Below are 27,300 nucleotides of genomic sequence, written 5' to 3'. Positions count from 1 at the left end.
CAGTATATTGGCAATATCTGTTGGCTCAGTATAGGAGGTACCATTGTGCAGTAGCTCAGAGCAAATCTGGGTATTGCCATGGAGATTCTTTACATAACTATAGAAGGCCTTGTGGTTGTCTTTACTATCTGCTGCAATTCTGTTTTCATAGATAGCTTTAGAGGATTTGATGAGGGATCTTGACTTTTTGTTAAGGCTAATAAGGGAGTTTTTCCAGTCTTGGGACTTCACTTTATTCCACATCAGTTTCCTCCTTCTGTTGTAGAGTTTGTTTATGGCACGGGACCACCAGACTGGCTTCCTTTTTTGGAGGAGAGTGTCTTGGTTCTATTGGGTATGGCGAGATTCATCCATTTGTGTATGTGTTCGTACAGAGCATTGGTGTATGATTCTGCAGTCATGCAACTATTCTCCAGTTGCATCCTCTGTTTTTAGGAGCCCAAATTTAGCTTTGGAGAAGTTTTTCATGGTGGTTACCTTTGCTGGGGGGGGGGGGGTGGCTTTCCAAGGTGATTCATTTGTGGTCAGATCTAACCAGGGAGGAGTTGAATACTGGTGTAGAGCAACAGTCACCCATGTTAGTAATGACCAGGTCAAGGATGTTGCTACCTCTAGTGGGGGTAAGAATGAGCAGGTCCAGGGCATTGGAATTAATGAATTCCAGGAAACGTTGGGCAAGTGTATTGGTACATGAGTAGTTTTCCCAGTTACTGGAGGGGTAGTTGAAGTTGCCCAGTATGAGAGTGTTAGGTTGGATGCTAATGGAATATGGAGTGTGAGTCTTAGGACATGGTTGGGGACTTATAGCAGCCTATGACCTGAATTGCTGTCTTACCCAATGTTAGCTGCACCTGAAGCATCTCTGATGCGTTATGTTGAGCTACCAGTCTAGAGGTGTGTGCATCTTTTATGAATATGGAAACACCACCACCTTTTGAGCTGTGGTCCAAGTTCTGGGGACGAAAGGTGTGGAATGAGCTATAGCTTGGTAGTGCAGGGGTGCTTTCTGCTGCCTTGAACCAGGTCTCTGTTACAGTGCAAATGTCGATGTTCTCCATTTTAAGGAGTGCTTCGAGCAAGTGCATTTTGAAATTTAGACTTCTAGCATTGAGCAGCATGACCCTCAGATTGCATGTGTTTGTAGCTGTTATAGTGGTAATTTGGTCTTTTGAACACCGCTAAAAAAAGGCATTATAGGGGTGGCAAGAGCCTTGACTAGTATCCAGAAGCCTAGGGTTGACAGATGCAGGCCATCTCTGGCAAAGCATCGAGGTCTGCTAATCATGTCATCCCAGGCAGACAGATGATGGATCCCCTTAGAATGACACCAGAAACTTATCTAGTTGTTGAAATCGATCATTTTCTGCTTGTACTGTGGTATCATTCTGGGTTATATTAGGATGCTGCTCAGGGCTAGGGTCATACCTGCCTGGGCTACATAATCCAAGAGCTCCTGCATGTCTCTTTTCATGTAGTCCAGGGAGGTACGTCTCAGGTTATTCACACCCACATGTACAATGACAGAGTCATATCTGTACCTTTTATTGAGGGATCTGAGTGCATGTGTTATGTGGTGGATCCTGGTACCTGACAGGCAGCTGACTGTTACTTTCTCCTTATTCAGCCTAGTGAGTGGGACATCAGTGTATCTGTGCATGATCTGAAATAGTTATTGGATGTCTGTTGAAGCTTCCAATTAAATGTAAATGTTCATGCGACATATAACTTCAATGTAGTCTAGCCTGTGCCTGTGGCTTGGGAATAATATGTAAATTCTGTCCATGTTCCTACTATTGAATTCACATATTCAGTACTTATTCTGCAATACCTAAACCTTTGTCATCCCCTTTAAGCAATTCCTATTACTTTTTAACCATATCTTTCTCTTTTATTTCTACTTAAACACCATTTTCATTTTATCCCACTCCCTAGCTATAACTAGTGAAGATGTTTCTGTCTTCCCTAATAACTCTCAAATAATTTCCATTACCAATTCCTTAAATTCCTCTACTTTAACAGGTAAGTGGGAAAGCACCAGTGTCTCATTTTTACTTCATTATCCTGCATTTTTATCTTAGTTTCTTATTGGTACATGGTATGAAATAGTTATTGGATGTGTGTTGAAGCTTTCAATTAAATTGCAAATGCTCATGTGAAATATAATTCTATCAAGTCTTGCCAGTTATTGCACCTTGGGGAACAGTATAAAAATTCTGTCAACTTCCAAGATGGCTGCACAGTGATTAAAAACTCAATTTCACCTCTCCCAGTATGAAATCAGAAACTGAAAAAGTGCCATTGAAACTGTTTTTTGGGTAAAAAATCAGTTACTGCCTGGTAAGTACATTGTCTGAACATCAACAAAGAAGAAATTTAGAGAACCTGAAAGAAAATCAATCAGAAATGGTGAAGAGAAAACACTGTCTTGGAAGAATTCTGTAGCTATTCAGAAAAAGCAGTTCAAGTTTCAGCTTAGGTTTAAGAGATGGCTTCTAGTCATTTAGAGGATAAATAAATAAATAAATAAATAAATCAAGTGTAGTCAGTACAAATCTTTGAAGGAATATATCAGCTCAACAAAAGGCTGGAAAATTGTAGAAGCTTTAACTAGTTGTTTAGATGAACTGATAAAACTGCAAACATCATAAGTTAAAATGAATAAAAAAGCTGGGTATGAGGCTTCTCAGGAAGAGCTACTTCAAAAAATAATAGTGTTAGAAGATAAAGCACACAGAGAAAACCTGAGATTTTCTGCTGTAGCAGAGAAACTAGACCATTTTCTGGGGAGCTTCTGAACCCTTATCTTTCCTCTTCCTCCTGTGTTGGATAAGCTTTGATGATCAGCAAAAATAGCCAAAGGATACTGCAACAGTGATGAATGTGAACTTCTACTGTTAAGATGTGTGCAACTTACACAACTGTAGTTTCTCCCCTTCTAGAAAGTTAGAAGTATGACAGGCCTTCAAGGCTTCATCCCCAGTGATATGTAGAAAAATTGCATACTATACCTTTTCAGGCTTCTCAACTATACTGTTGTCAGTGCAGAATAAGTAACATTTCTGGATCCAAAGCTTCTGGTTTTCTGTTGAATTGCCTTGCAGTGAGAAAATTCTTGATGGTTGCAGCTGGGCCATTTTTTCTTACTTCAAATGATATATTTTTTGTAAGACATAAACTGTGGACAAATATATTTCTGCACTTATGACAGCATATAATGTTTGGATGTTAGAATACTCCATAAACAAGGACAGACAGTGTGGATGTGTTACTAGCCTGCATGAGATTGTTTCTAGAAAGTGTACTGTATGGTATGCAACATCCAATGATTAGAGATTAGCATATGTAAAGGTACGTGTACTCCATATAGAGCCATGCCCTGATATAATTGCCATCCCCATGCCAGTGTGTGAACACACTTCAAGTGTAGGTAATGCAGCACACTCTCATCTGTGTTCATCTGTACATAAACACAACATTACACAGTCAGTGCTGCATGCATACCCTTCTCAAAGTATATTATTATTGGATCTCTCAGACATATTGTAGCTGTGCTGGTGCATGCATTAGGTGATTTACACACATCCAGCTTAAGCTGAAGTTCACTTTACAGTATTAGATCAAAATGTTTTGGTCCCAAGCTGGAAGCTGTTTGAATAATTGCAAGGAAATGTGTTCTACCAGCATAAGACAACAAAAACAACATGCTCTATACCTATCCATGTGTGAGCAATAACTTATATATGAGTGTGTGTGTGTGTGTGTGTGTATTTATATTTATATATATATATATATATATATATATGCTCTTTCATATATATTTGCTTGAACGTATATATGGAAACTTAAACATTTATATACTCTTATTCAGTTGTGAAATATCTTGCAATGCTCTATCAGGTTCTTATCCACTCTCATTGTATAATATTTTGTACACTTGTATTTTCAACCAAACTAGGTAATATCCTCTTATTGCATACTAACTGCTGTAAAGTCTACAATCTGCTTGCTACTACTCTGTAATGTCTCTTTTGTAAAATTTTCTTCTCTCTGTAAACTTAAGGAGTTTTTCTCCCAGGGCTCTGCTGAAAACAGACACTTGTTGTCCAGTCGGACTATCTTGGCAAACAAATGTTTGCTTAGAGAAAAACAGCTCTTGTACTCACTTTCCTCACTTACCTAGAGGAAAATAGTTTTTTATTCAGGCATGTCCAAGGGTCAGCTCCCAGTGTTCTCTCCTGTCTATCTGATGAATCTGGGCATCTTGGGCAATGTAGAAATTGCCTCATGTACACAGACAACCCTCTCCTCCTACCACCCAACATTACAACCTGTGAGAGATGCACTTATCTAGCCAAACTGGAGGTAAAGCTGTCTCCAATCAAGACTGAACTTGACAGTCAAGAGGAGAAGGTAAACACTTGCACCACACCACACTCATCACATAGTCTCACTAAATCTGCACCACCGAAATCCACACATAGAAACACAAAAACATTCGTGGAGGCTCTCAATAATAATCTGCTCAAGTAACAGAGACCTCCAAGACAGAAATGCAAGCAACCTCCTCCCCCCAACACAACCCAAATGACACATAGCCCGCAGACTCAGTGTGCCACTCAACCACAGCCAATAAGGCAAAAAAACGTACCCAACACACTAGTCATAGGTGACTCTATAGTCAGGCACACTGTTGTCCCACTAACCAGGCTAAACAAGGAGAAGGTTACTGTCAGCTGCCAGGATCCACCACATAACCCATGCACTCAGGTCACTCCACAACAAGTACAAATATGACTCTGTCATTGTCCATGTTGATGTGAACAACCTGAGATGTACCTCCCTGGGCTACATGAAAAGAGACATGGAAGAGCTCTCTGATCTTGTAGTCCAGGCAGGTATGACCCTAGCCCTGAGTAGCATTCTGCCATCACCCAGAATGATGCCACAGTACAAGGACAAAATGATTGACTTCAACAATTAGCTAAGCTTCTGGTGCCATTCTAAAGGGATCCAGTATCTGTCTGCCTGGGATGACATGGTCGACAGACCATGATGCTTTGCCAGAGATGGCCTGCACCTGTCACCCCTGGGATTCTGGATACTGGCTAAGGTTCTTGCCAAATATAGTGCCTTTTTTAGGCAAGGTTCAAATGATAAATTCACCATCGTAACAGGAACAGGCAACCAAAAACTGAGGGTGATGCTACTCAATGCTAGAAGTCTAAATCTCAAAATGCACTCACTCGAGGCACTCCTTAAAATGGAGAACATCGATATCTGTGCAGTGAATGCGACCTGGTTCAAGGCTCCAGAGAGCACCCCTGCGCTACCAGGCTATAACTCATACCACACTTTTTGGCCATGTAACCTGGACTGGAACACCAAAGGCGGAGGTGTGTCCATATTCATTAAGGATATCCACACCTCCAGGCTAGTTGCTCAGCATAATGCAGCCGAGGTTATCCAAGTGCAACTAACTCTGGGCAAAACTGCAATCCAAATTGTAGCTTGCTACAGATCACCCACCATGCCCCAGGATTTCCACTCCTCTTTTCTTGATGTACTGGAAAATATTAGGGTTCAACCAAACACCCTAATAATGGGGGATTTCAACTACCCCACAATTAACTGGGAAAACTACTCATGTACCAACTCCTTCGCTCAACGCTTTCTGGAATTCATAAACTCCAATATCCTGGATCAACTTATCCACACCCCCACCAGGGGCAACAACATCCTAGATCTAGTCATTACCAACATGAGTGACCAGTGTTCCACACCTGAAGTCAACGCCTCATTGGTCCGATCTGCCCATAAGCTAATTACCCTAGATATCCACATCCTGCCCCCACCCCCCATTAAGGAAACCATGGTAAAAAATTTCTCCAAAGCCAACTTCATGCTTCTTAAGACAGAAGTGGTGAACTTCATGACACCCATGCAGATGGACAATACAGTTACAACTACTGAATCCTACCCAACTGCACTTTATAAGAACTTACATGAGTGCATGGATCGTGCTATCCCAAACAGAACCAAGACACTATCCTCCAAAAAAAGAAAGCCAATCTGGTGGTCCCCTACCATAATCAAACTGTACAACAGAAGGAAGAAACTGTTTCAAAAGAGAGTAAAATCCCATGAGTGGAAGAGCTCCCTGGTCAGCTTCAGTAAGAAGCTGTGATCTCTGATAAAATCCTCTAAAGCTAGTTACGAAAACAAAATCGCCACTGAGTCTAAAGACAACCACAAAGCATTCTATAGCAATTTCAAGAATCTCAATGGCAACACTCAGATCTGCTCTGAGTTACAGCACAATGGCACTAAATATATAGACCCAACTGATATTGCCAACATCCTGGCAGATAGGTTCAGTGCTAACTTTACCCCCTCTCACCCCCTAAAGAGCCCATCTCTATAATGGAAGAATGCAAATTTCCTGTAATCACGGCTGCACAAGTAAAAAACACACTCTCCAAAGCCAAGAACACAGCATCCATGGGACCAGACAACATCCCAGGCTGCGTTCTACATGCACTACAGAACAAACTGGCACCCCACCTAAGTACCATGTTCAATCATAGCCTCACCTCAGGCTTTGTGCCTGCTGAATGGTGCACAGCGAAGGTTATCCCACTCCACAAGGGGGGAGCCACCACAGACCCTGGGAACTACCACCCCATTAGCCTGACGAGCCTGGTCTGCAAGGCCATGGAACATATTATCATGGAACTTATAAACAAAGACAATGGTAATCTCCAAACTCTGGACCCCACCCTGTTTGGGTTTGTAAAAGGCAGATCATGTCTCCTAAACCTGATAGACTTCTTTGAAGCAGTCACCAAAGCTGTAGACAAGGGCAAGGTGGTTCACACAGCCTATTTAGATCTTACCAAGGCTTTCAACACCATCCTCCACTCTGGAATTATAGAGAAACTCACTAAACTAGGTATAAATCCCTATGTCACAAGATGGGCTGCCAACTGGCTCACTGACAGAACCCACACTGTGAAAGTAGCAGACTCCAAATCCAACTTCAGACTAGTGACAAGTGGAGTACCACAGGGTTCAGTCCTGGGTCTTCTGTTTGGTATCTACTTCTCTGAAGTACAGGATAACAAAGAAGGTCTTTGGCTAATGAAGTTCGCAGATGACTGCAAACTAGGAGCCATAATCGAAACTCCTAACGATGTGGACATCCTACAAAAGGGGCTCACTGAGACAAATGCCTGGTGTCAAAGCCATGGCCTCAAGCTCAATGCCAAAAAGTGCATTGTCATCCCCTTTGATAAAAACTCTGTACCCATGAACTACAACATAGGCGGTAGTATACTTAACACCGAAAGTGTGATAAGAGACCTTTGGACACAGGTGGACATTAGTCTCTCTTTTAATAACCACATCGCCACAGTAGTCAGGAAATCCTTCTACGTGGCACACATCATCATAAAAAGTTTCTCATCCAGAAAAAAAGAGGTCATTGTTCCCCTCTACTCATCACTCATTAGACCCATTATAGAGTACAGTGCCCCTTTTGGTATGTACCTCACAAGACATCTACAACAACTGGAAAGGCCACAGAAATACCTCACAAAGAGGATTACCAGCCTCAAACAGATGCCCTCATGACCGTCTCAAAAAACTCCAGCTTTACTCCGTCGCATATCGCCTACTCAGAGGTGATCTCTGCCTAACATACAAAGCTATGTCAAACCCAGAGCTGTTGGGCATGCTCCACTTAAAGAAATCCCAATCCCTACGAGCTACACGCTCTAGGGACCTAAACCTTGTCACCACAATAAACAGAACATGCCGGAGGGATAGATTCCTGTCCCGGAGACTTCCCATACTCTGGAATAAACTACCTATCTATATCAAACAAAGCTCCTCATTAGCACTCTTCAAGAAAAATCTTGATGATTGGATGGGAAATGGGAAATTCACCCCGGGGATCACCTCTGTGGCTCTGCTCGACAGTGGCACAGGAAAATAATTTTCTTGGGTGGCAAAAGCCAGGGTACCTTTTTGGCTGAGCTTGTATAGGCCCCAGGGCCGATAGCCTAGTGTACCTACCTATGAACCTATGAAAATAAATAAATAAGTGAATGGATTTACTCCATTCACTTACACTGGTTGTGTGGTGTCTGTTTTTGCCAATATTGGCTGTCAGTGGGGTAAGGAAATTTTTTCTTCTTCTTCTTCTCCCCACTGTTGTATGATCTTGGAGATGGTTTATATATTAATAGCAGGGGTGAAGGGATGGAGAGGGGCTTGCTCCCCTGCTGAAACATTTTTTAGGTATTTTTTTTTTTTTTCCAAAGCAAAAACATGTATCAAACGGAGGTACAGCAGAAAGAGTAAATTATTGCACAAAGTGCTTTCGTCCCTCTGAACAGGGGACTTCAGAGAGCATTTTACAGGCATGTATTTCACCTTTGGTGGTTTCTGTGGTTTTTTGTTTGGTTGGATGTAACCCTGTGCTTTCAAGGTTTTCTTGTTCAGTGCATTCCTGCACAGTGTAGTCTGCATGTGACTAATAATATAGATCTCATTAAGCATCACTTTAGCCTTTGACATTTGATGTCACTGGTCCAGTAGAAGGTGTGTATCATACCTTGGGATCTGTCTTACAGTTGCTCTGTAGTTCCATGTATATAGCCACAGTAGGACCATTTAATTCCCATAGTACAGAGCATGTACCGTTGATTTGGTGGCTGTGATATATCAACACCTGCAACTGTAGCAATGTGTATAACATTGGTGTTCCGTTGTGGTGTGTAGCAAATGCAAAATGTATCATGCATTGTGTATTATCACTTTTCACCTTATAGGGTGCATTTTGCTTGCTGGCTTATGTAGTTGACAGGTGGTGCACTAACAGAGTCTATTGTACATAGTATTCTGTGTATAGGTTCATAGGTAGGTACTAAGCTATCTGCCCGAAGACATTTATAAGCCTAGCCAGAATGTGTTGGCTTTTGCCTCCCCTTAGATTAGTTCCCTGTGCCTATGTCCTGCAGAGCCACTGAAGTGATCCCCGGGGTAAACTTTCTGTTTCCCACCCACTCGTCAAGGTTTCTCTTGAAGAGTGTTAGTAAGGAGCTATGCCTAATGTAGATTGGAATCTTGTTCCAAAGTATGGGAAGTCTCTGGGACAGGAATCTATCCCTCCAGCATGTCCTGTTTATTGTTGTGGTGAGGTTTTGATCCCTAGAGCATGTGGCTCGAGGGGATATGGTTTTCTTTAAGTGGAGCATGTCCATCAATTCTGGGTTGGACATAGCCTTGTATGTCAGGCAGAGATCACCTCTGAGTAGGCGATGCAACTGAGTACAGCTGGAGTTTCTTCAGTCGAGCTGCATAGAGCATCTGTTTGAGGCCAGTGATCCTCTTGGTGAGGTACTTCTGTGGTCTTTCCAGCTGTTGCAGGTGTCTTTTAAGGTACATCCCAAATGAGACGTTGTACTCTATGATGGGTCTGATGAGTGATGAGTAGAGGGGAACAATGACCTCTTTTGATCTGGATGTGAACCCTTTTGTGATTAGGTGGGCCACATAGAAGGATTTTCTAACCACTTTGGCAATGTGATTATCAAAGGAGAGATTACTATCTACTTGGGTCCCCAGATCCCTTATTACATCTTCCATATTTAGGGGACTACCACCTATGTGGTAGTTTGTGGGTACTTTGTTTTTTCAAAGGGGATGACTATGCACTTTTTGGCATTTAGCTTGAGGCCATGATTTTGACAACAGGTATCCATCTCAGTGAGACCTTTCTGGAGGTTGTCTGTGTCAGCTGGAGAGTCAATTATAGCCCCTAGTTTTCAGTCATCTGCGAACTTGGTCAGCCATAGTTCTCCTGTGCTTGCCTGTACCTCTGAGAAGTATATGCCGAACAGGAGGGGTCCTAGGACTGAGTATTGGGGAACGCCACTTGTAACCGGTTTAGAGTCAGACCTAGCTCCCGCAACTGTCACCATGTGGGTTCTGTCCGTGAGCCAGTTGGCAACCCATCTTGTGACGTAGGGGTTTATATTCAGGCTGGTGAGCTTGTCTATAATGCCAGAATGGGGAATGGTGTTGAAGGCCTTTGCGAGGTCTTGGTAGGCTATGTGTACCACCTTTCCCTCATCTATAGCCTTGGTAACTGTCTCAAAGAAGTCCATCAGGTTTAGGAGGTATGTTTGTGAATTGCATGTAGCACATCAGGGCCAAATATTAGTAACTACTACCCGAGTAATCCACTGTGACATTGGAAGTAATGTTGCATGTTGCAGGGAATACTGAATGCCATTTTGTGTTATAGGTGTAAGGATAAAGCTATTGTAGGTATATATTGGGAAGAATGGCATAAGTACTGCAAATATCCCAAATTTTTGTATGGTAACATTGAAAGACGTACTACTTTATGATGTTTTTAGACAAACAGGACAGCTGTTAAGATTACTAGTCATTGAAATGTCTGAGCCAAGCCAGTTGAAAGTTGTTGTGGTGAACCTAATGTGGGACACTGATGGTCCAGGTATGTGCCATGTTAGTATTGTACTTTGAGTCATGCAGACCTTCCACTGCACTCTAGTTTTCTGGATCCAGTTTTATTGTTTCATTATGTTGATGGCGTCTCACTTGTCTTGCACATGGAATTCACATTGTGCTTTGTTTTTTATATGCTAGTCCAATTAATAATGATGTATTTAGGTATTTGTTGTGAAAGGATATATCTTGCCTTGTGAGGAGGTCCTTATTTTTCTCAACAGGGAAATTGAACTTCACAGTAGGACATGCAAAATATTGCCATAGCAGTATCACAGATTGAGAAAACATTGACAGAAACTGACATTAGAACTAAACTGACTTGCATAGCTACATTGTAATGGATGTATATGCTTTACAAGCCAGACCTTGATAGCTGGGCCACATGTTCATTGGATTTCTGAATTAGGAACCCAGGCAAGTTGCTGCTACATCCATGCTGAGGCTGGTATGCTTGTGAAGCAATGTTGACAACACCACCAGGATTTGGCATTGATGTAACCTTGACATCTGTTTGATTGAAGTTTATGTCTGCATGATGGCCGTTGTACAGGGTGAGCATGTTGATTTGACATTTTATTGGTCCTCATCATACAAACGACACATGCTGTATCATTAAATTATATGTGACGCAAAGGCAAATACTGTAGAGATGGCATTGCAGTTTTGTCTTTGTGATGCCAATATACTGATGAACTTCATATAATGACTTTACGGTCTCATGGTACATTGCAAATCATAAACCTTCAGAGACTTACTTGAATGCATTTAAGACAGCAGTGGCTACAGAGAAATATGTGCTGCCCATGATTGGCATATGGTGGACAAACTGCCCTTTATTCTGCTGCCACCTTTTATTGGCACTACACATGATATGGGCAAACTAACAAACTACTGTTAATAGTAACTGCTACAAGAGTGACCAAGTTACCTACTGATTGTGGTACACTTACAATAGGCAGGTTGAACTTAGATTGGTGGTACTGTTGCTTAAATACATAGAATGTGTGACTGCCTTCATCTGGTAAGTACACATTACTTGAGCAGTATCATCAGGGGCAATACATGTACCATCAGTTCCTTGTTCACCTAACTCTGTTTGCTTTTGTGGTTTTCTGGCACATAAGGAAACAGCTGACATGGGTTCAGGTAATGGCCATGCTGCTAAATGTATGTAAGTGGTTATAGGTGCCATAAGTCTTAACTGTCCAGTTCTTTGCAGAATGCCCAGATTTCTGCTTCATATTTTTAAAATGTTCTTTATAAAAATTGTTTTCTGGCAAATCATTGAGGACTGAAGTCACTTAATAATTACAGGGATTTGGGTTGGAGACTTCATATCTTTCAGAAAATGTATGCTAATACAAAACATATTACTCTAGCAACTTTCTAAGCTTATACAAGGAATATTTAAAACCTGTCCCTAATTTTGGGCCTTTCATCCCCACCCCTTACTTTTGGCTTTGTCCAGCTTTCTTCAGCTAAGAGCATGAGAGATATGACAGCTGCTCATCCATCACAAGAAAGGGAGGCAGACTTGGCTGCTTGTTCAACTGGGACTTAGTTGATAATTTGCAGTATAACAGCAGGATAAAACCCAGGGGGATGTGGGAGGGCAAATAATGCATTAACTTGTAGCTGGGAATGTAGTGTATATGTTGAAAGACATACACCACTGGGCCCAGCATTCCATGACTTATTACAGCAGGGGCCTATTTGTAGTTGGGGGGAATATAGTGGCTTCAGCATAATATGTCTTCTCCATCTGAATGGTAGCCCACCATTGTCTATCTGTCAATCCCACTGTAGCTGATTGATGGGAGGATGAAGGAGCCAGTCATGGGGGAAAGTAACTGTCAGGGAGGAAGAGAAAAGACATTGAAAGATAGATAATTATGCATGATTTGTTTTGCTGTGTTTCCATATCATACTACCTATGTGATTGTCTATAATTATAGAGTACTGTTACACTGTTTTCTTGTACTGAGATGTATATGATTTATGGCCCAGATTTTAGTGTGTTGCCTTGCTCCACACTTTATGCGAAGTATGTGCTCATATGACAGAATTTCTGGGTTACGTCCAAGCATGCCTGTTCATGCTGCATGTGCTCTTTTCTGAGTCATGTAATTTATGCCAAAATAAAATATGAATATTTGAATCAAAACTTAATCATTAACATATGGCTAAGTGGTAATATGACTGGACTTAGTTAAACTGTTTGTAAGGTTTACACTTCCAGACAAACCTAAATTCTGCAGAATTAGCCTGTCTCATTTCCCTCATCAGAAATACTTAATTTGCCCTATTAAACTAATCTTTAACTTTATTGGGAAAGTCAGATGTATTTCTGTGAAGTACTGAAATGGGTAAGTTTAAAATTTATGACAGAAGTATTTTGGCAGGCATAAACCACATTTCTTCAACCCTACACATATGCATATGATCCTGAGATATGTTCCCATTTATTTTTTTAATTATTTGAAAGATAAAAAAATGTATGTGTTGAGCGTGCCATGACCACGAAATGTTTATTAGTTTGAGAAACTTGGGATTATTCTGAGATTTGGTTCCAAGGATGTCAAATAGTTCATTTGCATCCATCTTCCTAAGTAAGAATATATTTTAAAAAGTCTGAAGAAATTTAAATCTGCTATCCAAGCAGATCAATAGCATTTAGAATTCCATCTGTGTTCTAACCTTAGTATGGAGATATAATTTAAATCACAGATTTGCCAAATGAGATAAATGGGTTATGAAACTAATTATGTTTCAGAATTGTACCACTAAGTTTAATGATTTGTAGACATTCTACAGTTAATTTTTTTAAAACCAGCATGTTTCCTGTGCCATATGCAGCTCTGACTGAATGCTAGTACTTATCACAGATTTTAATAATAAGCTAGTATAAAACTGAAATATCCAGCAATAGCCCTTCATTATGGGTGCAGTGGTTGGTTTACCATGTCTAATAAACATAATTTGGCATCTTTTTCTGGAGGTTCCTGCAACCGAGGACAAATAACTGCTTGTGACAGTATCCATCCCGAAACACACCAAATACGTAAACATGCTTTATGCCCACCTTTCTGCTGTTTGTTAACACAGTCTTGCCATTACTAGTAAAAAGTTTTACAGTCTTCCCTAAGTAGTAGGGTTTTGGTTCCAGTCAGATTCTCTATCACTTTGAGACACTTAAGACTTGAGAGAGGTGCAACTCTGTCTTCCTCCCTGAGGGTACATCATTTTTCTCCTGCCTACTCAAGTTCTTTATTACCTAGCCTGATTATTATAGGCTCATAGGTAAGTACTATGCTAGTTGCCCTTGTGGACCATTGTAAGCCTAGCCATTTTCCTTTTTTGTGTTCAAATTAACCCATCTCATTTGGTTAGAGATTGGCCTTACCTATCCCATGATCAATAATTGTATATTATCCCTAATGAGAATAACTGGAATCATGCCATAGATAATTTGAGGGGACCCATGCATGGGATAAAGCATTTAATAGTACAGGGGCAGTCCTGGGGATAAATTTCCTGTTTCCCATCTATAGATCTAAGTTGCACTTGAAACCTGTCCCTCCAAATCAATCTGTTGGTATTGCAGAAGCGGTTTAGATTCCTAGGCTGAGTATTTCTGATATCGTTTGACTTGTTACTGTACAGTAAATCCATCAGTAATGGGTCAGAGGATGCCTTGTATGCCACACACAAGTAATCTCTTAGCAGTCTGCAGGATACTGAGTATAGTATCAGAGCTCTGAGTCTGTCCATGTAGGACATGTTTAGGTCTTGTATCCTTTTAGTAAGGTATCTTTGTGGGTGTTTCATTTGTTGCATGTGTATGAACATATATATATGTCGAGGAGGACATTATATTAAATGATTGGCCTAATGAGAGTTGAATAAAGGGGGACAATGAACTGAATCGACTCTTAGGGGCATATTGTCAAATGTGGTAGTTCTCTGGGGTAGATGATTTCCCAAATGATACAATAATGCCTTTTTTGGCATTTAGTTTCAAACCATGATTTTGACACCAATTATTTATTTTGGGCAAACCTTCCTGCTGGATGGTTAAGTCAATTAGAGATTCGGTGGTTGCTCCTAGTCATCCGAAGCCCTTGGTATTGGCTTTTACTTCAGAAAAGTGGATACCAAACAGGAGAGGTCCCAGCACAAAACCCTGGTGGACTCCATTGTGAGTGGTCTCTTGTGGAGGTAAATTCTCCAGTTTTGATTATCTGCATCCTATCCGTGAGCCAGTTGACATTCCAGCGGGTGACATAGGTTCATAGGTAGGTACTAGGCTTTTGGCCCAAGGGCCTACTTAAGCCTAGTTAACAAGGTTCCCTGGCTTATGCCACCCAAGAAGGTTATTTTCCTGTGCCACTGTCGAGCAGAGACACAGAAGTGATCCCCAAGGTGTATTTCCTATTTCCCATCCACTCATCAAGATTTTTCTTCAAGAGTGCTAATGAAGAACTTTGGTTGACATAGATGGGTAGCCTGTTCCAGAGTATGGGAAGTCTCTTGGACAGGAATCTATCCCTCCAGCATGTCCTGTTTATTGTGGTGACAAGGTTTAGGTCCCTAGAGCATGTAGCTCGGAGGGATTGGGATTTCTTTAGGTGTAGCATGTCCAACAGCTCTGAGTTTGACATAGCTTTATATGTTAGGCAGAGATCACCTCGGAGTAGGCAATATGCTACGGAGTAAAGCTGGAGTTTTTTGACGTGGCCAGTGTGGGGCATTTGTTTGAGGCCAGTAATCCTCTTTGTGAGGTACTTCTGTAGCCTTTCCAGCTGCTGCAGATGTCTTGTGAGGTACATTCCAAAAGGGGCGTTGTACTCTAATGGGTCTAATGAGTGTCGAGTAGAGGGGAACAATGACCTCTTTTTTTCCTGGATGAGAACCCTTTTATGATGAGGTGTGCCATGTAGAAGGACTTCCTGACTGCTGTGGCGATGTGACTATCAAAGGAGAGACTACTGTCCACCTGGGTCCCAAGGTCTCTTATCACACATTCAGTGTTAAGTAGATTGCTGCCTATGTGGTAGTTCATGGGTACAGAGTTTTTACCAAAGGGGATGACACTGCACTTTTTGGCATTGAGCTTGAGGCCATGGCTCTGACACCAGGCATCTGTCTCAGTGAGGCCCTTCTGTAGGATGTTCACATCATTTGGGGACTTGCCTATGGCTCCTAGTTTGCAGTCATCTGCGAACTTCATTAGCCAGAGGCCTTCTGTGTTAGCCTGTACTTCAGAGAAGTAGATACCAAACAGGAGAGGTCCCAGGATGGAACCCTGTGGTACTCCACTTGTCACTGCTTTGAGGTCAGATTTGGAGTCTGCAACTTTTACAGTGTGGGTTCTGTCAGTGAGCCAGTTGGCAACCCATCTTGTGATGTAGAGATTTATCTGTAGTTTAGTGAGTTTAGCTATAATTCCAGAATGGAGGATGGCGTCGAAAGCCTTGGCGAGGTCAAGATAGGCTGTGTGAACCACCTTACCCTTATCTACGGCTTTGCTGACTGTCTCAAAGAAGTTGATCAGGTTCAGGAGGCATGATCTGCCTTTCACAAACCCGAACTGGGTGGGATCCAGAGTTTGGAGGTTACCAATGTCTTTGTTTATGAGTTCCATGATGATACGTTCCATGGCCTTGCAGACCAGGCTCGTCAGGCTAATAGGTCGATAGTTCCCGGGATCAGTGGTGGCTCCCCCTTTGTGGAGTGGGATAACTGTTGCTGTGTGCCATTCAGAGGGCACAAAGCCTGATGCAAGGCTATTATTGAACATGGTGCTTAAGTGGGGAGCCAGTTCGTTCTGAGGTTCATGTAAAACACAGCCTGGGATATTGTCTGGTCCCATGGATGCTGTGTTTTTGGCTTTAGAGAGTGCAGCTTATATCTGTGTAGTTGTGATTACAGGGACTCCGCATTCTTCCTGTATAGATATGGGCCCTTTAGGGGGTGAGAGGGGGATAAAGTTAGCACTGAACCTATCTGCCAGGATGATGCCAGGATCAGTTGGTTCTGTTATTTAGTGCCTTTTTGCTGTAACTCAGAGCAGATCTGGGTGTTGCCATCGAGATTCTTGACATAGCTATAGAATGCTTTGTGGTTGTCCTTGGAATTAGTGGTGATTTTGTTTTCGTAGCTAGCTTTGGAGGATCTTATAAGGGATCTCAGCTTCTAACTGAGGCTGACCAGAAAGCTCCTCCACTCATGGGATTTCTTCCTTCTGTTGTACAGTTTGTTTATGGCAGGGGACCACCAGATTGGCTTCCTTTTTTTGGAGGATAGAGTCTTGGTTCTGTTTGGGATAGCACGATAAAGTGCACTCGTGCAAGTGCTTATAGAGTGCATTTGTGTAGGATTCAGCAGTTGTAACTGTATTGTCCATCTGCATGGGTGTCATGAAGTTCACCACTTCTGTCTTAAGAAGCATGAAGTTGGCTTTGGAGAAATTTTTTACTGTGGTTTCCTTAATGGGGATGGGGGTGGGATGTGGATATCAAGGGTGATTAGCTTATGGTCAGATCGGCCCAACAAGGAGTTGACTTCAGGTGTGGAACACCGGTCACTCATGTTGGTAATGACTAGGTCTAGGATATTGTTGCCCCTGGTGGGGGTATGGATAAGTTGATCTAGGGCATTGGAGTTTATGAATTCCAGAAAGCGTTGCACTAAGGAGTTGGTACACGAGTAGTTTTCCCAGTTAATGGTGGGATAGTTGAAGTCCCTCATTATTAGGGTGTTTGGTTGAACCCTAATATTTTCCAGTACATCAAGAAAAGAGGAGTGGGAATCCTGGGGCATGGTGGGTGATCTGTAGCAAGCTACAATTTGGATTGCAATTTTGCACAGAGTTAGTTGCACTTGGATAACCTCGGATGCGTTATGCTGAGCAACTAGCCTAGAGGTATGGATATCCTTAATGAATATGGACACACCTCTGCCTTTGGTGTTTCGGTCCAGGTTACATGGCCGAAAAGTGTGGTATGAGTTATAGCCTGGTAGTGCCGGGGTGCTCTCTAGAGCCTTGAACCAGGTCTCAGTCACTGCACAGATATTGATGTTCTCCATTTTAAGGAGTGCCTCAAGTGAGTGCATTTTGAGACTTAGACTTCTAGCATTGAGTAGCATTACCCTCAGTTTTTGCTTGCCTGTTCCTGTTATGGTGGTGAATTTGTTATTTGAACCCTGCCTAAAAAAGGCACTATAGGGGCAGCAAGACCCTTAGCCAGTATCCGGCTTTTACTTCAGAAAAGTAGGGGGTTATTCCCAGTTTATTTAGCTTTTCTACTGTGCCTCAGTGGGAAGTTGTGTCAAAAGCTTTGGCTAGGTCGAAGTATGCAGTGTGTACCATTTTACCTTCATCCATTGCTTTAGTGACCTTTTCAAAAAAATCCACCAGGATGAGTAGGTATGATGTACACTTGATGAATGCAAACTGAGACGGGCCTAGTGTTTGGAGGTTCCATATGTCCTGATTGATTAATTCCATGATGTCTTTTCATGGTTTTGCATATGTGCCTGGTCAGACTTATGGGTCCGTGGAAGTGAATGACCATAGCTGTTCTCTATTCACTAGGTGCAAAACCTTTATGGAGACTGAGATTGATCAGTGCTGCTAGGGGTGTGGCTAAATCGTGCTTCCAGGGAAATTGTCAGGACTGATCGAGCCAGTATTTTTAGCTTTTGATAGCACTTTTAGGACTTGGTTCTGTGTGATAGCTGGAGGTGAGCCAGTTTCAGGTATATCTTGAGGGACAGATGGAGGGGAGAGAGGGATAAAGTTAGAGCTAAATTTATCAGTCAGTAGGTTAGCTATATCTTCAGCCTCAGTGTAGGTAACATCGTTCACAATCAGCTCATTAGGAGCAGTGTCTTTAGTTACAGAGTCCCACATCAGTTTGCTGAGGACTACAGTTTCTTTTCTTAGGGCTCTACATTCATTCCATCTAGAGCAGTTAGCCTAAGATGAGAAGGAGCTGCAGCGTGCATCACTGCAAGGGTCTGCAACCCAAGCAAAAAAGATCATGTATTTGTTGAATTCTTAGTAGGAGCAGGAGTCATGTATGTGTGACTTTTCTAGTAAAGATTACATTTGACAAATAAACCTTGATGCATACCTAGTTTTCTCATCTGCCATTCTGGACATTTACACATCCTTGCTCAGACACTGTGTGGTCTGACTACCCACATACACAGATCATATGATTTTACTCCTTTCAACACTTATCTGATCTGGACCCAGGTAGGGAGAGTCAGGGCTCCCTCTTCAGTTGGTTCTCTGTGGAAGCAGACACAAGGCCTTTATTTCTGAGACAGACAGGCAAATCTTTAGAATCCAGGAGCTTCTATGGGTTTTCATGTGACAGTGATTTCTTTAAAGAGATTAAGTGACACTTGGGTTCTTTCCTATATCTATGTCGGGAACTGTGACTGTCAGGCATTTTCTTTGAACTGCTTTTAGCATCCCTCCCTTGGAGCCAGTGTTTGTTGATTCCATTATGCAAGCCTGGATGCACCCTTACCCTAATGTTGCTGCTGCTGCTGCCGCCTCCAGGAGGGGGAATGCCAGGTATCAGCCTTCTGCAGACTGCAATGAACCAGAAGCTTCACTTACCAATCTATATCTCACTTCTCAGTTGTTCCTAGGAATGGGGTGTCAGCAGTTCATAAATCCACTCCCACTCCAGCCCCTGCACAGATGGAGTATAGGTGTCACAGGAGAGTGAAAGAATCTCCAACAGCAAGGTATATTCTATTGCCGTGTTAAGGCTTAGGGTCCTCATCTGTGCAGTTTGCCAGTCCAGGTTCCAGGGCCTCCTGATGTAGGAGGCCTTGAGCACACTAGAGACTTTTCTAGTGTCTTCAATCCAGAAGCATCTTGCCCTCACTTTAGAAACTGTCATGATATCATGATGTTGCCTCTTTAGGTGTTATCTTACTTTAGTGAGAACCTTGTTTGGGTGGCATGCACAGCAGTGTGTCTGCATCTGTTGGCCTAGACACATTCTTATCCTTAGGAATCTGTCCTTGACAACATGTTGCTGGAGCTTCCTTTGAGAGAAGTGGCCTTTTTGGTCAAGAACTTCAGTCTCTGGGTCCTAAACAAAAGGACAGCACTGGTACAGTTTTTAGTAGAATCTAGAGCAGAAGCTGCCATTAAAAGGGAATAATTAGTAGACCATATAAAATATTGCATGATAACTATAAGAATCAATCACAGGAGGTTAGAAAGGATTGGGAAAAGAGATTGGATAAGCAAGTCACAAAGAAACAATGGGAGAATATATGTATGTCTCCCAAATATGAAACAAAATCCAGAAGCTTTAGGATTTTTGCTTGGAAATGTTTACATAGATATTTTTGTACCCCAAGTAGACTCCAGAGAATTTTTCCTGAGGTAGACAGCAAATGTTGGAGGTATGATGGGGAAGAAAGAGATACTTGGGAACATATTTTCTGGGAGTGCAGTGGGTTGGCAGAGTTTAAGGATTCTCTGCAGGATGCACTGTCAGAGATGCTGGGTGGGTGGATTGGTGCAATAAGGAAGGTGATTTTTCTGAGCTATGATACAGGATCGGAATTGCCTAGATGTGGTAAGGCCTTGCTGTGTCTAATTATTGTAGCTACCAAAAAAGCAATTGCTAGAAAAGGGAAATCAAAATATAAACCAACTATATTAGAAGTAGTGAATATAATAACAGAGATAAAACAGGTGGAATTGAGATCTTTAGAAAAGGGTAGGAGCAAACTACATAGGAAAAAATGTGAATTGTGGGAACAATACATGCAGGGGAGGAATGAGGTTTAAAAGAAGGCAGGACTTAAATGAGTTATATAATTTGATGGAAAATTGTTGGGTAGATTATAAGTGATGTATAATTGTAGTATCGGGCAAGTAACGCTGTTGTTGTACTGTGGGGGCGCTCTGGGGAATTAGCAACATGTAGTGTTGGTTCTATATATATCTCTGGTAACAGGTTGTTTCCGGTGTATGTATGGCGATGGCGAAGTTGTGAACATGTAGCATGGGTGCGCACCTGAAGGCTCTTAATAAAGAAAGGCCTTACAACTCCAGAACCGTGTGGTCTCCTTATTTCCCAGGATATAACATATTGGCGACGAGAGTGGGATGCCTTCGAGTCCGCTGCGAGTGAAAACGGCGGGGTGCAGTTAATGTCGGATGACGAAGAGACTGGGCCTGCCGGGGTTATGTCTGGTTCCATGTTGGGGTCGCTGGTTGCATACGACTGTCAGACCCAGACCTGGGAGGAGTATTGTGAAGTGTTGGAACATTTTTTTGAAGCAAACCAGATACTGGATGCGGGCCGGAAGCGAGCCATATTGCTGAGCTCGGTGGGCAGCAAGACATACAGTCTGATGAGGAACTTATTGAGTCCTGATAAACCGGGGGATAAATCGTTCACGGAGTTGACGAGCTTGCTTCAGTCACATTATAACCCGAAGCCGAGTGCAATAGTCCAAAGGTTCAAGTTAAATTCAAGGACTAGAATGGCTAATGAAACGGTAACGGAATATGTCGCAGTGCTGAGGGAACTGGCGCAACACTGTAATTATGGGGACAGACTGACAGAAATGCTATGAGATAGGCTCGTATGTGGCATTGCAGATGACCGCATACAACGCAGGTTGTTGGCGGAGCCTGAGTTGTCATTTGAAAAGGCCTTGAAGTTGGCACAGGCCATAGAAACGGCGAATAAAGACATTTGTGATTTACAACCAAGAACCATCGAAGGGGTGGGGAGCAGGGGTGCTACCCCACTGCCAGTGCATAAAGTGGTCGGGGAGCATAAAACACCAGGGAAGTCTGGTCAGTATGCCTGTTACAGGTGTGGCGGAGAACATCTGGCAAGGAACTGTCGTTTCTTAAATGAAAAATGTCATGCTTGCGGGAAAAAGGGCCATGTGAAGAAAATGTGCCACGCAACGCCCTCTAGGGACCAGCCGAGAAAGGGGGAGGACAAGAGCAGTATGATGGACAGAAAGGGAAACCGAAAAATAAAACGGCAGTATGCACACCACATGCATGAAGGTACAAATAAAAACACTAGGGAAGATGAGGAAGTGTTTGCTATGTTTAACATGGAAGAGGCCAGGTGGGAAAGAGTTGATCCCATCACAACCCAGTTGGACTTAAATGGTAAAATGGTGCAGTTTGAAGTGGATACCGGATGTAGTGTGACGGTTCTGTCCAAGGCGGAGTATGGAAAGTTATGGCTAAAAGAAGCTCAGAAGCTGCGGGACTGTTCAGTGACTTTGAAAACATATACCGGTGAAACAGTTCCCACACTGGGGATGGCCAAAGTAACTGTAAAACATAAAGATAAAGTCAAACAGTTACCAGTCATGGTGGTAGCAGGTAAGGGACCAAACCTGCTAGGCCGGGCGTGGCTCAAGGAGCTGGAAATGGGTTGTCTACGGCTACATAAAGTAGAACAGCAGGGGCTGGCCTTGCAAGATGTGCTGGAGCACAATGCAGAAGTGTTCAAAGAGGAACTGGGGACCTGGAGGGGTCCACCAGCAAAGATACACGTTAAAGAAAATGCAACGCCAAGATTTTACAAACCTCGACCCGTACCATATGCAATGAAGAAGAAAGTGGAGACTGAGTTGGAATGACTCACTAAGCAAGGTATAATTGAACCAGTGAAGTTTTCGGAATGGGCAGCACCCATTGTTCCAGTATTAAAGCCAGATAATACGGTACGCATATGTGGTGACTACAAGTTAACAGTGAACCAAGTTTCGAAGTTGGAGCAGTATCCATTACCCAAGGTGGAGGATGTATTTGAAAAGCTGTCGGGAGGTGAAAAGTTTAGTAAACTGGACCTCAGTCAGGCATATCAACAAGTAGTTCTGGAAGAAGGGTCAAAGGCCTATGTCACCCTTAACACACACAAAGGACTGTTCCAAGTCAATCGTTTACCTTTTGGGGTTTCCTCTAGTCCAGCTATTTTCCAGAGAATAATGGAGGGACTGGTGGCAGGAATTCCGAAGGTGGCTGTGTATCTGGACGACATCCTGTTGACGGGAAGGAACAATGGCGAGCATCTGGAGACTCTGAACGAGGTGCTAAGTCGACTGCGAGAGGCTGGTTTACGGGTGAAGAGGAGTAAATGTGCTTTCATGGTAAAGGAAGCAGAGTTCCTGGGTTACAAGGTGGATGCCTCGGGCCTACACCCCCTGCCAGACAAGGTAAAAGCCATCCAAGAGGCACCTGCACCCACAAATGTTACAGAGCTGAAGGCTTATTTAGGCTTACTCATCTATTATAACAGGTTCCTACCAAATCTGTCAACGCTGTTAGCTCCTTTACATAAATTGTTACGGAAGGAGACCCTGTGGATGTGGCAGGAGGAACAAGACAAAGCGTTTGAGCAGTCCAAGGAACTGATGCAGTCTTCAGAGGTTTTGGTGCACTGCGATAGTCACAAGGACTTAATTTTGTCATGTGATGCCTCACCGTATGGGTTAGGGGCCGTGTTGGCACACCGGATGCCAGATGGACAAGAAAGACCCATTGGGTTCATGTCACGAACTTTAACACCAGCAGAGTCAAACTATTCCCAGCTAGACAAAGAGGGTTTGGCTGTAATGTTTGGAATTAAGAGGTTCCACAAATACCTCTATGGCAGGAAGTTTACTGTGTGTACCGATCATAAGCCTTTGTTGTCACTGTTCAACGAGATGAAGGCCGTGCCTCAGATGGTTTCTCCCCGAATTCAGAGATGGGCTGTAACATTAAGAGCTTATGAATATGAGATTGTTTATAAGCCTGGGAAACACCATAGCAATGCGGACGCATTGAGCCGTCTGCCGCTACCGGGGCCTTCCCAGCGGGAGGAAATGGAGGACCGAGTGTTGATGATGGAGGACATCACGTTGGTGTCAGCGAAAGAATTGAGCGAATGGACACGCAAAGACCCGGTGTTGGCTCAAGTGTTTAAATGGGTCCAGCAAGGCTGGGCAACACAACACCTTGATCCAGTTTTCAGGCCTTATGAGGTGAGGAAAACAGAGCTGAGTGTGCAAGATGGATGCGTGTTGTGGGGGGCACGAGTGATAATTCCGCCCCCAGGAAGACGTGCACTTTTACATCAGCTGCATCAAGGTCATGTGGGCATCACACGAATGAAGGCCTTAGCACGAAGTTATTTTTGGTGGCCAAAGTTGGACCACGACATTGAAGTCGCTGTGAGAGAGTGTAAAACCTGTCAGCAGCATCGCAACTTACCTGTGATGGCACCACTACACCCATGGGAGTGGCCAAGTAGACCTTGGCAGAGACTTCATATAGACTATGCAGGACCTTTTATGGGGGCAATGTTTTTGATAATAATGGATGCTCATTCTAAATGGATGGATGCCTACCCAGTCAAAACACCCACTTCTACCACTACCATTGACTGCCTGAGAAAGAGTTTCAGTAGTCAAGGATTACCTGAGACTATTGTATCAGATAATGCGTCATGTTTCATGAGTGAAGAGTTCAAGGGGTTCCTGGAAAAAAATGGCATTGTACATGTCACATCAGCACCATACCATGCTGCTTCAAATGGATGTGCTGAAAGGGCTGTCCAGACCTTTAAAGCGATGATGAAAAAGGCCGGAGACGGAAGTATGGCAGCCAAAGTATCAAGGGTGTTATTCAACTACCGCATTACACCCCAGTCTACCACGGGATTGTCTCCTGCCGAGATGTTGCAAGGACGGAGATTACGATCCACGTTGGATCTGGTGCATCCAAACATCCGAGCTAAGGTAGAGAGGATACAGTGGAGGCAAAAAAGAATATCATGATCAACGACGGAGAGAGAGAAGTTTCCTGGAGGGAGATGCAGTGATGACGCGAAACTTCAGCTATGGACCTAAATGGATTCCAGGTTTTATTGTTAAGAGCACGGGTCCCCTGTCGTACCAGGTGAGGTTGAATGGAGGTTTAGTAGTGAGGAGACATGTGGACCAGATTCTGCGGAGTGTGCAGGAGAAGGACTCCATGGAACTGCAAGTCCCGGAAATGCCGTTAGTTTCGGGAGAAGGGCTCGCAGCGGCAGGAGGATCTCCGATCTTGGGGGCCGAGGGAGACCGCTGAGACTCGGAAGGAGAGGTTCCCAAGGATCCAACTGTTCCAGGGATGGATACACCGGTACCAGAGGTGGTAACTGTGACACCAGAGTCACCCAGGGTGGTACCATTGCACCGTTCTAAGCGGGCACTGGTTAAACCTAGTTACTTGAAGGACTATCAATGTAACAATTGCATGTCTAGTTTAAAAGAGCAACCTAATTCGATTGCAGGGTAACTGTTTAATACTAGCCAGGTATTTAGAAATTAAGTACTAGATGGATTGTTTTGGCTTGCTCCCTTGTTTTTCTTATGTAAGAAGCGTATTCAATGCTTAAAAGGGGAGGAATGTAGTATCGGGCAAGTAACGCTGTTGTTGTACTGTGGGGGTGCTCTGGGGAATTAGCAACATGTAGTGTTGGTTCTATATATATCTCTGGTAACAGGTTGTTTCCGGTGTATGTATGGCGATGGCGAAGTTGTGAACATGTAGCATGGGTGCGCACCTGAAGGCTCTTAATAAAGAAAGGCCTTACAACTCCAGAACCGTGTGGTCTCCTTATTTCCCAGGATATAACAATAATGTTTGCAACTGGGAGTGTGTCAGTATGGTTTGTGATGTAAAATGTTTGCAACTAGGATTGTGTCAGTTTGTTTTGTTTTCATTTATATAAATACGATTGCTTATGTCATAAGTGATGGTTTAATAAAGATGTTTCTTGTTTAAAGAAAAAAAGTGTCAGGAATTGAATAATTTATGTAATGTTGCTTAGGTTATATGATATATAGCAATATATGTGAAGTATAATGTTTGTTAATGTTAATTTAATACAGTTTGATTACTTTTGTATAAATGTAAATTCACCTATGTCACAAGTGATAATTCAATAAAGATGTTTAAAAAAAGAGCTTCAGTCTCTGTGTCATGCCTTCTAGTTTTCTAGGCAGCTGTCCAAATTGCTGAAAGGTCTGCTTTTCTACCATCTGACATCCTATTTTTTAAGAGGAAGAAGAAAGACCTTACCAAGATGTAGATGCAGGCCATACACTCCTCATTAGTTTCCACTTTTGGGCCTACAGGATTGTTATAATCTGGTAACTGGTTATGATGCCATTCATTGATTCCCTTTTAAGCAATGTACCATTTTGTTGAAATGGGGTCACAAAGAAGTTTGAATTATGAACCTTAGGTAGAGTTGGACAGTTGTCCATGCCCCTCTTTCATAAGCCTTCACTTTCTGTATGCTCTTAATTAGTATAATATCTTTCAAGGTTGCACATTTGTTGGGGAAATTGCATATTTAAATGAAATGCTGCACAATTTAAAGTAGAATCACACAAAATTAATAGTTAACATTCCTAATCTTGTCTCTGCTCTCAGTTGGTGGCCTTAGGGCAGCTCTGTGGGATTTCAAAGGAGCCACCTCCAGGCATTATGCAGTGGAGTGTGCTCTCTCTGTGTACCCCCTGTTTGTGCCTAACATTGCATCTCCCCACACCTCTGCATGAGAGCCATGGGCAGGTCTAAGCTTAGCCATACGGTGGATGGTAGAGGTTGCTTTATCTCTGTTTTGAGTGTGTGCCCTTCCCTTTCAACTCCTGCTGTTAGCTCAGGACATGCTCTTGATGTTCCACTTCAACATTCTCCTCAAAACCTGCTCTTACTGTTCCACGCCTGCCCTCAGCCAGGGCATAACTTCTGGGCATTGGAGATCCCTCCCCTTTCTTCTGCAAGGGGAAGAGAAGAGGCCTTAGCATCAATTATAAGCTTGTTTCTTCAAGTACCTAGGCATCTTGTCCTTTCAAGGGAGAAGTTGTCTGGATGAACCCAAATCCAAAGAGTGGTTCTAAACCTTTCCATCAGCATTGACATCAGGGGACTGAATCTCTTGTGTCCCACCTCTTGTTTTGTGAGATTGGACTTGGCCAACCTTGGACTCCCGAGACAGGAGATTTTTTTCACTGGGATCTCTTGAGGCGTCTCACTGGCAGTGTCTTAGGAAAGTTTCTTCTGTGATAGGGGACCTTTGTGACCCCATACCCTGCAAAAAATCCTTTGAGTTGGCTGATTTTGTGCCAGCCCTCCTCTCTCATTGATTGTTATCTCTTCCAGACCATCTACTGAGAATAGGCATTCAAGGGTCTGTAATCTAGGATTACCGTGGTGGGGAGGGGGTTGCCTTTGATCTCAGCTTATATGGGGATGGAAGAATTGGTGGTGGGTGACTTGCCTGTCCTTCCCTTAAACAGTTCACCCAGTGTTGGGTCCAAAGGGCACAGGGGATTGGTGGTGGTTTCAGTGGTGTAGCTGGGGGTTAGGGGGGCAAGAGGGGTGATCCACTCCATGTGGCACTGGACTATCACTTAGTTTCAATTAAATAAACTCTTTTTTTAAGGGCATTCTTCTTTAAGAATGGTCCCGTAGCATCTCATCATTCTTCCAGTCAGGGTGCATCTTCTGTGAGTGCTATTCTTCTTCCTGACACCTGCCCATCTGCCCATACAATTTTAAAATACATTAAGGAAGGAGAGTTTGCTGGTTCTTATTGCTGCTGCCATTTTGCAAGTAAGGAGAGTTTGCATTGCTGCTGCACTTTTGCAAATAAGGAGAGAGAGAGAGAGAGAGAGAGAGAGAGAGTGTGTGTGTGTGTGTGTGTG

General features: G+C 42.9%; 1 protein-coding gene across 1 annotated transcript in view; it reads left to right on the top strand.

The window, feature by feature from the left end:
- The window catches only part of LOC122812900 (uncharacterized protein K02A2.6-like), a 39,261-nt gene extending 14,591 nt beyond the window's left edge, over positions 1 to 24,670 (top strand). The window contains 4 exon segments of the mRNA XM_044084937.1: positions 20,864 to 21,674; positions 21,756 to 21,937; positions 22,100 to 24,363; positions 24,365 to 24,670. Coding sequence (XP_043940872.1) covers positions 20,864 to 21,674; positions 21,756 to 21,937; positions 22,100 to 24,363; positions 24,365 to 24,670 — 3,563 coding nt within the window.
- Positions 24,671 to 27,300: the final 2,630 nt, after the last annotated feature.

Source organism: Protopterus annectens, chromosome 10.part0 (genome assembly GCF_019279795.1).
Source record: "Protopterus annectens isolate FY-2018-M chromosome 10.part0, PAN1.0, whole genome shotgun sequence".
In the NCBI taxonomy this organism is placed as follows: Eukaryota; Metazoa; Chordata; order Ceratodontiformes; family Protopteridae; genus Protopterus; species Protopterus annectens.
The sequence above is the reverse complement of the archived record's forward strand: the minus strand, read 5'-3'. Positions and strand labels throughout refer to the sequence as shown.